This window comes from Diuraphis noxia, unplaced genomic scaffold (genome assembly GCF_037042655.1).
Source record: "Diuraphis noxia isolate RWA-SAM2 unplaced genomic scaffold, SU_Dnox_SAM2 contig0004, whole genome shotgun sequence".
NCBI lineage: Eukaryota > Metazoa > Arthropoda > Insecta > Hemiptera > Aphididae > Diuraphis > Diuraphis noxia.
Window position 1 is genome coordinate 67,720,920 of NW_028301714.1, and position 14,115 is coordinate 67,735,034.

The 14,115-nt window shown below is 28.9% G+C and overlaps 2 protein-coding genes across 3 annotated transcripts; one reads left to right on the forward strand and one right to left on the reverse strand.

The window, feature by feature from the left end:
* The first annotated feature begins 4 nt into the window (after positions 1-4).
* Positions 5-12,377, forward strand: drn (zinc finger AN1-type doctor no). Of its 2 annotated transcripts, XM_015517690.2 has the most exons (6): positions 5-328; positions 2,040-2,095; positions 5,235-5,357; positions 9,687-10,013; positions 10,080-10,215; positions 11,194-12,377. In XM_015517690.2, the coding sequence occupies exons 4-6, from the start codon at positions 9,756-9,758 to the stop codon at positions 11,340-11,342; spliced, it is 543 nt and encodes a 180-aa protein (XP_015373176.1). In that variant the 5' UTR covers positions 5-328; positions 2,040-2,095; positions 5,235-5,357; positions 9,687-9,755; the 3' UTR covers positions 11,343-12,377. The 2 variants fall into 2 exon arrangements, with proteins under 2 accessions (XP_015373176.1, XP_015373177.1); XM_015517691.2 differs by lacking the exons at positions 5-328; positions 2,040-2,095; positions 5,235-5,357 and adding an exon at positions 6,216-6,298.
* A 325-nt stretch (positions 12,378-12,702) lies between these two features.
* LOC107168318 (uncharacterized) lies at positions 12,703-13,842 on the reverse strand. The gene is made up of 2 exons (XM_015517686.2): positions 13,151-13,842; positions 12,703-13,076 (listed from the first exon to the last, which is right to left on the reverse strand). The coding sequence occupies exons 1-2, from the start codon at positions 13,840-13,842 to the stop codon at positions 12,845-12,847; spliced, it is 924 nt and encodes a 307-aa protein (XP_015373172.2). The 3' UTR covers positions 12,703-12,844.
* Positions 13,843-14,115: the final 273 nt, after the last annotated feature.

Below are 14,115 nucleotides of genomic sequence, written 5' to 3' on the forward strand. Positions count from 1 at the left end.
CACTGATATCATACGCGTTTCTGATTTGTCGTCATTTCGCCCGACGACTTCGACGAGTGTTGCGTGGCTCCGCGGTGGTATATATATATATATGTACGCATAGTTTTTTTCCTCCGCTCCCCGTTTGACGCTACAGTGCTATACGTATCGCCGCGTTACTGCCGTGCGCACTCGCTCCGAACAGTCGATTCGGCAGGCGGAATCGTCGCAAATGTCTCTTTTTTTCTCGTTGTTGTTCCAACATAAAGTAAATTTTCTCGTCGTCGAGTGAGAACAGTGCAAAAACGTTGTTTTACGTCGTGCGGACATAGCGGACTGTAAGAAATCGGTGAGTACTACACGTACGCGCATGGCTCCGCGCTGGCGGACATGTTTAATTTTTTTTCCTCGGGTTAGATCGCCATTTTAATGCGGACACATGTCTGTCCTCTTTCGCAATTGACCGTCCCGTAAGCAGAGGTATTTTTCCTCGGAAAATTCGACTCTTTTCGGTGCCTCGCGCATATGACTGGTGCGACGACGTCAGTGGAGGCGGCGGCGGCGGCGGCGAGGCCAACTCACTACGCCGTACGTCCTTGACGGTCCAAATAAATAAATCCATTGTCGTCTTATTCTGTGTTGTTGTCGTTTGTCCTGTTCCCCATAGATTTCATCATGACGTTGTCTCGTCTGTGGTGGGTTTCGAATGGAATCCGTTTTTTACTGTCGGGAAAACTGCGGAGAAAATTTCTCTTCCAGCTCCCCCCTCCCCCCACAACAGCTTCCGACCCTTCACCGCGGCGCCCACTCTTGGCCGCCGCGGGTAGGTTGTTGACGGTGTTGATGTGCTATGCAAATTAGGTTAAAAGCGGCCCGATGGCTGCGTAGTCACTTTGGTGTCTGCTTTATTAGCGACGAACAGTTATTGTGTGTTTTTTCGTTCGCCGACCACTCGCCCCGTCGACGACGGCTGTTTCTCCTCCGCGGCTAACACCTGCCTACCTGCAGCACACTATTATTATTATTATTACTACTATTGATATTACTGTTCTTTATTAAATTTCCAACACAACTGAGAAGTGCGTTTCGTCTGCCGCCGTGTGGGTACACTCAATTGGCTCGTGCCTACTGCCTCTCGATTCGCCTACGTCGCAAACATTGTATTGTCGTGTATTTTAAGACGTCGAAGTCCCCGCACGATCTCCTACAGCCATCGCATTTTCTGTTTACCCCAATTTTAGCCAACCCTTCCCCCCTTATTATACTGTCCGTTGATAATTTTCTGAAATTTCCCCGTGGTGTCTGTAGACAACGGCTAACCCTCTACCCCGCCCCCTTCTCCGTCGGCCGTCGAGCGTCGCGTTTGTCGTGAGATAATTTCGGAACAGTCGAAACCATCGAAACTTTTGTTTTCCCAATCGATTAGGTATCCGTATCCCGTTAACGACCTCCGCGAGTTGTGTGTGCGTGTTATACGTTACACGAGTGACCAATGGCAGATGGAAACAAAGATGATTTAACAAAGAACACACGGCGTGCCCGTGCGTGAGTGTGTATTTGTGGTGTAATCTCGTCGATTGCATAAAGGTTATTATAAACGGTGCGTTATTGTTCCATACCCTAGTCGTAGTCGTCGTCGTCGAGAGTGAATTGTACGGGTTCATATCGCGATTTTTGGTTCGGCGAAATTCGTCTTGTAGTTTTTTGTTTCTTCAGTTTTGTTGATGATTTTCGTCTCTCGTCGAGAGACGTGTAAAACCCCGATAGCGAAAACTCAACCGTAATTATATTATAATAATATACAGTACAATAACGACGGACACCTAAGCTCTGGCGCGTTGTTATTATGTTAAAATATTGTGCTCGGTGTGGGTATATTGTTGTGATCATGGAATATGTAACTATATAGCATAATATTATCTCATTATGCACACCAAAAACTATAAATTCGTTATGGATTTTTTTTTATGTTTCTGTAACTTAGTCGTTTTCTTCAATTTGAATTTAGTAGTTTGAGTTAAGAAAAGTATTTTCTAAGTTTATTTTTATTATTTTTTCAGATAACAAGGCTTACTACGTACCAGTAATATTTTGATTGATTTCAACTTAGGAGAGAGTAAGTATTTATAATGTTTTTAAATTTTGTTATTGTACATTTTTTATGATTATGTTTAATGTATAGAATAATGATTTAACTTACAACTTTTAAAGCGACTGGTGTTAATATAATTTTGTCCTCAAAAATACACCATGGAAATAATGGACATTTCCTTTAGAAGCAACCAAATTTATTAACAAAACATTTTCTTTTATAATTTTAAGTGGGAAATATTATATAACCTACATTTAACTTAATTTTCAATATTATAAGCTTGTCTTATAATTAATGATATACTATTCTTTAAAATAAATTAGAAGATGGAGTTAAATGCTGTCTGTTAAACATCTTGTACTTTCAGTTATAACACAGTTAAATAAATTAAATGATTTTACATAGCTTGAGAGTTTCTTGTGGAGTCATTTTTGTTAATAAAATACAGTGAAACCTCTATAACAGAGTCACATGGGATCAAACATTTTTCCGTTATAAAGAGTTTTCTGTCATCGAATGGTAGAAATTGCATATATTATTTGCACTGAGATTATTGACATTTTGCGTTATAATGAGGATTCTTTTTAATAGAGGGTCCGTTATAGAGAGGTTTTACTGTATACCATATCAACCACCCACTCCTTCTCTGTATTAATAATGGGCAGTAGATAAGTAGTAAAGTTTTAATGGTAATAAAGTGATTAAGTTTTTTCATTATTTGTTCATTTACTTCATGAAATGCTAAAAAATTAAAAAAATTATAATGGAATAGTTGGGCACTGTTAATAGTAGGAAAACAAATTAGTTATTGTTTGTAATATACCTAGGGACTGGACAAATTTCCCTTCCTGAAGATTGTTATACTAAAGGTATATAATCATAATTCATAACCATTGATTTCAAATATTTATATTATTGAATATGGAGGTATGTTTCTAGATCATATTTTAGTATTAAACTAGCATTTTGTGCTAGTTTTAGTATAAAATATAATCATTTTTATTTTAAAATTTAAAATTTCCTATTTTGGACGATAGTATATCTGTGTTAAGATAATAGAATTATATCAATGTATAGAAATTGTACTTATGTCTATGATAATACTATCTTAGACTTGTGACACTTTCAGGAATTTTTAAGATGGTATAGAGTCCAAGAATTATAAATCTATAGTTATTATTATTGTAGTAATAAAAAAAATATACACCTTTTAAATTACCAAATCCAATCCCAATGTCTAACATAACACTTCCAATTTGAGTTTAAAATTATCATGTTCAATTTATAACTACCATATTCGTTTTAATATTACCAAAAAAAATTTGATTTTTGATTAGTGTGATATGCTTTGAGAGATGTAGCCAGTTTTGAGTTCTTACCCCCTTCAGCACAACTCTGTGTTTATTTGAATACTGTGGAACATTTTGTTTTTTAATATGTAAATTATGTTGTATGGAATTGTTCTAAACGGAAATTAATTTGTTAGGCAGTTGAAAAATTCTGTTATTTTGGCTACATAATTACCAATAATTTGATTATAATATAATACAGTGAAGCTTTCATTTAAAGAAAATTTCTATTTACAAAATTATTTTTGAGAACCATGAAATTCATTGTGAGTTATGTGGAAATTGTATTTAACGAATTTTCTTTTGTTCTCCATGTGACTATGGAAATTTCACTGTTATACCTACAATTTGTTCATAATGAATAAATGGTTTCATGTTTTTTTTAATCTCTTTCACAATTTTTGTTTTTAATTATGTTGTGTGTAATTTTCAAAACGTATGGAATAATTAGGTAAAATAATATAAATATTTATGTAGATATCAAAGAATTTAAAAATTTGTTTTTAATGCAGATTATTTTGCAAGTATATTTAAAATTGTAATTTTTTGTGCACAAAATTAGTGAAAAGGGAAATAAGTATTGATCATCATATTGTCATTATAGAGGACATGCCAAGGTCTTCTCATTTAGTATACAACAATTGTATTTCACAATAATATTCTAACTTAGACAACTGGGTTTAGGTTATGTTTTTATAATATTGTATAAAATATTAATTTATATAATGATATTTACATTGATTATTATAAACTTAAAATAGGTACAACAACTATATAATATACCTACAGTAAAAATTAAATTCTTAATAGCATTCAAATATTTTGTTAATTAATTTAGCTATTAATGCTCGTTTAGAATAAATATTTATATAACATATAATTTATTTTCCATTGACTTAAGAATTATCACTATAAAACTGGCTCAAATAATTAAAAATAAAGTTCTGGCTTGCTCGGGTTGTTTACAGTTGATTATATATTCATTGAGTTAGTTTTGTTATTATTACATATACTCTGTCCCAAAAGAGAAAAGTGTTTTGACAAAAACTGGTCAGTGACGAGCGTCCCCTATACCTTATAACTCCTTGTCCTCATCTCCACCCGGTACATGTCAGTTAGCCACTAGAGATACTTCATTGCAGATTAATAAGTAAACACATTCCTGTTTATATAATGTATGGATTGCATTTAGAGGAGATCAATGGTTCAGCGGCAGTCACCATGCATGAAACCTTTCATTTGTGGGACAGAGTATTAATATGTTATTATTTAATATTACAATTTTTTTACTTCCTCTAATACTAATTTAAAATTGAATTAATTTTGTGGTAAACCATTTATATAAGGTTGAAATATAAGAAAGTTAAAATTGTTCAAACCTTTTCAATTTTGGAGAACAAGACAAAAATAATTGTAATTGCGATTCCAATTCTGATCCCCAAGCTTGATTTATTTATTTTATAACCTAGATGGCAGAACAACCACATAAAATCTAGATTATATATATATATTTATAATGTACAAGATTTTGTTGATCTTTAATAGAACTTGTATTATTTTAACAAAATTTATTATTTTGTCTCACAAACAATATTATAAAATCTAGAATTCATAAAACATAAGAAGCAGAATTATCAGGAAGAATACATCCTATATTTTCTATGTTTTTTGAAAAAATTATGATTAAGACTAAGTACTCTCGTTACATTTATAAAAAAAAAAATATTAGTACTTGTTTATATTTATGAGTACTTGAATACAATTTTCTGATACCTACAACCAATATAACAAATTTCCTAATCATTTTTTTTCAGATGTTCTTCATCAAAGAACCAATGTTTTCGTGACATTCATTTCAAAGTAATAATGCAATATTATTCGTCTGTTTCTCAACCTGTGATAAACCAATCATCAATTACACTTGCGTGACGTTTAAGGTAAATATTCTAATTTCATAACTATTATATTTTTGTGGTGATAAAATATGCTGACAAATATTTAAAAAAAAAATTACCAAAGATATTATATATTTATGTATATCTAGCTGTCCAACTTTCAATTCAATTAATTTAGATGTAAAAATATAAAATAAAAAACTACAACTTATATGTATATAATTATGCTCTGGATATAATTATTATAAAGCCTATCACTATCTAGTATATAGTATTATAGTAGCATCCTTAATGAATAGTATAAAAAAAATATAATTCCATTTACTGTACCTACATATTTCAATAACAGTAATTGTTGCTTTCTATTATTAATAAAGAATATGTAAATAATTAAATTTTACAATACATTTTTGTTTTGTTTTTTTATGAGATCAATACTAGATTAAATAACATTTAGGTAGGTATATCATGTTATAAAATATTAATGACTATAGTTTATACCGTGTATAACTTCTAAGGTTAGGTTGTGGAATGGAATGTAATGGAATTAAATTATTTACACAAATTATATTATACAATCAAGATTTTAATCAATAAGTTTTCAAGCTATATAATTTTTAATTTATTTACTGATCATGGTTCCAAATAACTAAAATTAAAATTATCATTTTTTTACGCAACCACAGGTTTAAGTAGCATTAAAGCACGACCGCAGCGCTGCCTATGGCCATTTATACGTAGGCAATGGGCTCGTCCTTTTTTTATCACTCTATTCTAGTTTTCATGAGAACCACTTGATTTTATTACGTTTCAGAAATTTCATTAAATTAATTTTTATAAATCAATTAGATAATAAAATTATTAATCGATTAGGGGCGGACACTAATTGACAATCGTTAATGACCGACGATCGTGCCAACCCCAACTCCGGCCTGGTGTGCATCTAGTATTTATGCAAGATTTTCAATATTCTTTAAATAAAGGTATCATTTATTTTCACTGTAAGTTATAACATGATTAGATCAAATCCCTACGAGATTTCCAACTCCTGTTTTAAAATATTTTAGAATTGTTATATTCCGTTATAGTTTATTTGGGAGTAAATTATTATTATTATTGTTTTAATTTTAATAACACTATTTTGCTTATTATATTTGATTAAGAACGTTTTATTTTTATTGCTTATCAACATGTCTAACAAATATTTCGTATTATTTGAAATTAATAACATACTATATTTACTATTATTTTGGAATTACCAGGGTATATAAATGATAAAAACAGATACTATCCATGTGCTTATTAATATTTATGATGACACTGTTTCAAATTGTGCATTAATCCATATTGTTACCATTAAACTTTTAAAGATCATTAAAATTATAATTTAGTCAGTAGATCAAGATACGTGATTTGCTGTCGAATACACATGCGACAGATGTTAAGATAAGTTTTTTCACATCGTACAATCGTACCAATTGATGACGATCTAGTATGGCGATATAAGTTCTGAAAAAAAGATTTAGATTTATCTCAATTTTACTTAGGTAACTGCGTTTTTGATTTTAGATTACTTTTTGAAAAATTCGAATCTGTTTTCAGTACTGACAGAATTCTTTCGTATCGCCAAATTAATCGGTACGTTTAAAATAATAAACGTCTAAATTTTATGATGTTCCTCATGTGTTAGACAAAGACGGACAATAACTACTTTCAAACCCCTTGAATGTAGTATTGTAATATTACCGTTTGCAGGACGCTTAATGCTTAAAGGCTTTAACTTAATAATATAAATATAAATACGTAATAAGAATGTTTAATACGCTTCAATAGAATTGGTTATCTTTGTCTTCACGTGATTACGTGAGCTCTGCAAATGTGTGCTCATAGATATAGATAAAAACTAGATTCCTAGGTTCCCTATACTAACTATATATACATTTGAAGCCACACATCCGCCATTACTAGTAGGTCATTTGTATCTTATCATGTTATAATTTTGATAGCACAATTTATTACTGATTTGATTGATTTCTTTTAAACAATAGTCAATAAATGTTTTAAAATTTAAAGTTTGAAAATGCCTTAAATTATTGAAGGTAACAAATTTACTTTATTATTTGACATTTGTTAAATAATTTTTAAATTATTATTGTCTTATTAATTTAAAATGTTAATGATCTATTGAATAATTTCATGTTATTTTTGTAATTTATAATAATAATATATAATACTATTCTGTAGATTCTATTTTATTACCAATAAATTGTATTATTATATTATTATTTGTAAAAGATACTTAGAGGTATATGTAAAGGAACAGTTTCTTAACTAGGTAGTTGTTTAGGTAAATGTTTTCAAATAAAATTGTTTTATGAAGCTTTTGTCTTTTTCATTATTGAAGAAGTTAATATTTTGCTATAAAAGTGTAATCTTATATTTAAATATGTGTGCGCATTAGGTTTATTAATTTAATTTTGTGAGGTCTTGCATGTATGTCTGTTATAGTATAGACAGGTCTGTACAGTGATTAAGCTCCACAACTATTTTCTATATAAAAAGTGTAAACAAATAACGAGTAATAATAGTTAACTATTGTATAAATGATATATATATATTGTATATATCTAATAAATAATAATATACCTATTATATAATAATGTATGTTAAACAGCAAAAGACTTGTTAAAACAAATAATTCCTTTATTGTTTAACATTTTAAATCGTACATCTAAATAAATTCTACTACATAAATATTTTATTAAAAAAAATACATTTAAAATATTTTAAACAAGAATTCAAATTTTGGTGGGATTTCGGCATGCATTTGACCTACTATAAATGGTGGATAATAACTTCACAAAATAAATGGCCGATAATAACTTCACATAATATCTCTAGTTAGTAATCTAGTTTAATATCTATACCTGTGTGAATGTTAAGTTGTGAGTATAATGTTGAAGTTGGATATTTGATTAGACTAATAGATCATTTTATAGTCCTTTATTTTATAGTCGACTTTTGTGCTGGGTTACATGAGTTATCACAATACATTTAAGAGGACTTTATACAGGGTGATTCTTTTATCAAACAACACTCATATGGTGTTTGTGTGTTGATACCACCTAACATACACCTATAACACACAAACACCACCCAACTTTGGGTGGCTATATCTTGTAAACGGATTAACAAAAAATGAAAATTTAAACTTGAAAATTCATTGAAAAAACAGCCTTTTTAGTTTATGAAATTTTAAGTATAGGCTGTCATTTGAAAACCAAAAGTTGATAATGGTTTACCTGATAAATATAAGGGTGAAAAAAAATATATAGTTCAAGAACAAGATAGATCTAAAATTTTGAAAAAAAAAATTAGAAAAAAGTCAATAGTTTTTGAAATAATGAGTGTTGTTTGATAAAAGAATCACCCTGTATACTTGCCTGTGTTTCAGTCAGATATAAGTATATTTTTAACCAATTACATTTCTTCCAAACATAGGTAGTATTGATGATATATAAATTAGTAAAATAATTTATTGTCTTGGTTATGTTGTAAAGCCTGTAGCTATGTGACAGGCGAGAAGGAGCATTTTCCTCCCTAAACCCTAAAATCATTGTCCCCTCTAACAATATTTAAAATATTAGAAATTAATGTTATTTTTTTTATATATATTGGCTTTCTAGAATTTGGTTTGCTCCACTCGAATATTTAGTCTGGCTACAGGCCTGTGTTGATAATTTGTATTAATGTTTTAATTGTAATAAAATCCAAGGTTCAACTAGATAGATTTATAATATATAAAACAAATTATATGCTGGGTTTTGTAGTGATGAAATTGTTGCTGAAATTAATTAAAGATAAAATGATGGAATTTTTACATTAGGGGTACCTGTATTAAAGATCAAATAATTTGTTTGTATGACCAATAATATTGTTTCTATTGTAACCAAATATGTATTATATCTGGTTAGTGATTACACATACTCTGAAAGCTTTATCATGTAATAAGAAGGTTTTGCAACATTTTATTTATACAACTGCTTATTAGTCATTATTATATTTTCAAAAAGTATTTGTTGGTAACATTTTTCATTATGTCTGTTTTGTAAGTTACATTCATAAACCCTTATTTACATGAAATTTTTCATTAAAATAATTTGGAAATCATATTTAATGTAATTATATTCCGTAGCTACTTACTAATATGCATAATATAATTAAATACCTATACAATATTGAAATATGGATATTCCTTGGTGATTTTTTAAAGTTATTAAATTACCTACTATAGACTTAATATATAATTATTTATACTTTACTTAGTAACTAACGTTTACATAATTTTAATTTTTTTTTTTTTTAATGTAGATAACTTCTGTTGGCTATCAAAAGCCGTTCAGATTATCATTAAACGGTATAAAATAATTTCTTAATACAATGGAGCGAGAATCCAATTCCATGCAAGCTTTGTGTCGTGGTGGATGTGGCTTCTATGGTAACCCATCTACAGATGGCCTTTGCTCTCTGTGCTATAAAGAAGCACTGAAAAAGAAACAGACACCACCGCAAACAGCTCCATCGCCACCATCAGTCTCCGCTCAGAATATGATTGAGACTGCTATACCTACCATACCAGTGCTGCAGATTCCACCTGTACCTGCCTCTCCTATTTTGCCCACAGACTCAAAAAAAGATGTAAATTTCCATTTACCATTAAATTATTCTATAGTTTTTATAATATTTAAAAATTATATTTCTTAGATGGACAATGGTTTGGCATGCAGTTCTAATGACAGCAGTCTCATGGACGATGGTAAAAAAGATGACGATGATGATAAAGACAAATCTAAAAAGAAAAACCGATGTGCCATGTGCCGCAAAAAAGTCGGTCTTACAGGTATAGACATAGCTTTTAAATTTTATGATATTTTGATTTATATATATACATACATATATATAATATCTTTAACATGAAAAAGAGTATTGGAAATTTTATGTTTCAGTGAATAATAATTGGTATGGCAACTAAAAAAATAAATAAACAAATGACTGTTATGAGTTAGAAGTGGGGGTTGGCAAGCAGAGCAAGTCGGGGGCATCGCCCCTAGTATGAAAATTAAAACTATATATTATGTCATACAGTTAATTCATCTGTATGGTGGCAGATAAGTAGATACTAGGGGCAAAAGGCATATTAAAGTTTGAAAAAAAAAATATTCTCTGTTCGGTGAGAACCTCACCGTGACCCAACCATGACTTGGTTTTACTGCTCATTCCGACCCAAGTCCTACCATTCTAAGATGAACTCCACTCAATCATGTGTCTCAATGTGCAGAAAAACCGATTCATTTGAGGTCACTGCTTGGTCACTTATACAGATTATAGTTTTGACAAACTATTCTAGAATTAAAGTTAAATTTACCCTAAAATAAATTAGAACAAAACTTTCGTACATTTTTTATCTTTAAAATTTTCTCCAAACTATTGAAATTAAAAAAAAAAAGATCAATGTATAAATTAACTTAATTATATATAACTGGCATGTTATTAAAACTTAGTAAATGGTAAATTTAATTTACTATATTTATTTATATGGTATAAAATAACTCGTAATCAAACCACTTCTCTTTTCCTCAATACTTATATCCTGATATTTACTTTGTTTATAACTAAAGTTCTGTCCTAATGCTTTCCCTTTCACTTGAACTGGACGAAATTTTCAAATTTTTAAAAAATTATTTTGAATTTGTCCCTTCAGCTTAGAAATATTGGTGTCTTTAAAATTGATTAGTAGCTTATCTTGTATATTGAATTTTTTTATAATTCTTTAAACTTAACAAAGTGATTCATTACATTGTTTTTTCTTATTTTATAGGTTTTGAATGCCGTTGTGGTGGCTTATTTTGCGGCATCCATAGATACTCCGACAAACATAATTGTTCATTTGACTACAGGGAGCTAGGAGCACAAGAAATCAGGCGCAATAATCCAGTAGTTGTTGGAGAAAAGATTCAGAAGATTTAATATATTATGAAGAAATATTGAATTAACACTTAATAAGCGCATGAAAATAATGAATGTACCAATATAATAAAATATATGCATCTATATATATATATATTTAAAATATAAATAAACTTCCACTGTAGTTTTATAACAACATAAAGTGTACATTCTTAATTTAACTAAAGGTATAGTAATTTTATTTTTCTAATGCTGATTTTTGAAGCCTTACCTGTTTTCAAATTCACAATTGACACATTTTTTTCCATTTGTCAAAAGAAGAGGAGAACATTATAAATTTTTATTAACACTTTTGAAGAGCGTAGTCGCTGTGCAATAGATAAATGTATATAAATCAATGTTTTTTCTTTTTATTTTCATGGATTTAGTTGGTTAGTTTTATGAAAAATTTATATCCTTTAAACAATGTAAGATTTTTTTTCACTTGTTATTTTTTTTTTTTTTTTTTGCTTCCCATAGTATTCAAGAATTGTTGTAAGTCGTGCTCATCATGTTTTTATATATAGTTGGTTATTAGCTATTTTAGTAATGATTTTATGTTCTTTTTCATAATCTTTAATTATAAAAATAAAACAAAATATTAATCGTTAAAAAAACAAAACTAATTTAGTTGAACCACTTAAGTATGAAATTATTTTCGATTTACTTATTATTATTATTATTATTATTATTATGATTATGATTATAATTATATAAAAATATATTTACGCGAACTATATTATATTTTCTCCGTATTTTAGTTGATGATGTTCTGTAAATTAAGGATTTTTTGAGCAAAATAATCTTGTGTAAATAATATTTACAAGACATGTTTAGATAGTACACAAAGATTTTTAAGCTATGTAAATAAAGTAATGGATTGAGTGTTGAGATATGTTATCCTCTTTAATTTCTGTAATATTATGCTTTCATTTATATTTTTATGTTTAATGGTTTCACTACATCATAATTCATAATATCAATGTACAAAAAATTAAAAGGAAAAAAAGAGAAAAATAGATCAGAGATGGTTATATAATAAAATGATTTTTTTTATGTACCTTCTTAATTTTATTATATCAGATGTACAAATCTTAATAGTATGTATTTCATTGTATTAAGATAATTTCTATTTGAACACTGAAATGCAACACCAAAAATGGTTTTCAAGACAAGGATTGTTTTTAATCCAATAACCATTTAATATATGCAAGTATTTTTAATTAAAAAAAGATAGAATTTAATGTTTAAAATATTGGTTATTGGCAAAATATTCAGTTTGTTTTATGAGTATGGTTCACGTATATTCTTCACAATAAATACTTATTGTCAGTATTAGAATATGGAATTCTGCTACAACTAAAGCAACATAAAAGATAAATTTCTAAAACAAGTTTTGGAACTTTATTATAATTAATATAGACATAAAATAAATTTTAAATGGTATTTTAACTTTTGGAATCATTACATTAAAAAAAAAATGTATATTATTATATTTATTAGACTAAACAGTTTTGCAATATTTAAATCAATTGTAATAAGCTACCTTTTTCAGAACGTTCTACTTTAATATCATTGGATTTAATTTGTGGTTTGATATCCAAAAGCTGATCCGTTAAGCTTCTGCTATCGTCTTCGTCATCATTTCCAAAAATAGGCCATTCTCTATCAGCGCAAATTAACCCTCTTTGTTCTAATAGTGTACGCAAATGATCTAAAACATAGGCTCCATCCACAGACAGTTCTGAAGTTAAACTACCAGAAATAAAATGTATTAATATTGAATATGTTGTTATATTTGAACTAATTAAATTGAAAAATAATTTCACCTAGGATTGTCTTCTGTAATTTGTTCAATGGAATGTTCATCCAAGCAATTAATCTCGACCCTCGGAGACTCCAAACAAATGTTCTGCATTTCTTGTGCCTTCTCTGTGTAATAATCAGCAAGCTTATGTAGCTTATCTAACAAACCGATATATTGAGGCGAACTAAAAGCCTGGTCTCGACTGATGTCGCTCAGATTACTATCCAAGCACTTTGATATATAATTCAAAATGTCTTTGTGGTACTCCAAATTGGCTTTGGAAATCTCTAAAATACTTTGTTCTAATTGAATACCCGAGTTTGATGACACTGAAAGATCATCTATTTCTTTAGGTGACATTTTTAATAAATTACATATGTATCTCATTAATTCCATATTAATCCAATTGTTGTTATTGTTTGATTTACTCTTTTTTTGTTTTTTATCTCTCACATATTCCTCTAATACTTTCAGTGTACTGTTATAAAATGAACTCGGTAGTCCTACATAGTTAAGACTTTCCTTTGGCCGGTCTCTGAATGTATCATTCTTATTGTTCATTGATTGTACATCATTAATAGGTGCTTGGTTTGTATAAATTTCCTCAAACAAACGACGTTTCTTCTTTTTAATCCAGCTTAACATTTCATTTATATTCTCCAATGGACGTTGTAGTGGAGATTCATTTTTCTTGTTGCCTTTGTATTGTCGCATACATTGTTTTTGACCTGATGCACCAGATTGACCTAAATATATTTTGAATACAAAAAGAAAATTGAATAAATGTTGAAATTACATCTTTGAAATTTAAAATATACTCAAAAGAAACAAAATGCTCAGATTCCAAAAGTTAAAAAAGTATTTTAAGTGTTTATATGCCACGCTATATAATACTATATACAATTTGGATTAAATACTTATTTCTTCACAACTTGATTATAATTAATTCATCGAACAACATTATTCAATTATTGGATAACTAAGTGC

Bases quoted from the DNA above. Each gene is read 5' to 3' on its own strand.
- LOC107168318 (XM_015517686.2), bottom strand. From the start codon at position 13,842: ATGCGACAATACAAAGGCAACAAGAAAAATGAATCTCCACTACAACGT. The intron at 13,077-13,150 runs GTGAAATTATTT...TATTTCTGGTAG, and splicing joins ATTACAGAAGACAATCCTAG to TTTAACTTCAGAACTGTCTG.
- drn (XM_015517690.2), top strand. From the start codon at position 9,756: ATGGAGCGAGAATCCAATTCCATGCAAGCTTTGTGTCGTGGTGGATGT. The intron at 10,014-10,079 runs GTAAATTTCCAT...TATATTTCTTAG, and splicing joins CCACAGACTCAAAAAAAGAT to ATGGACAATGGTTTGGCATG. The intron at 10,216-11,193 runs GTATAGACATAG...CTTATTTTATAG, and splicing joins CAAAAAAGTCGGTCTTACAG to GTTTTGAATGCCGTTGTGGT.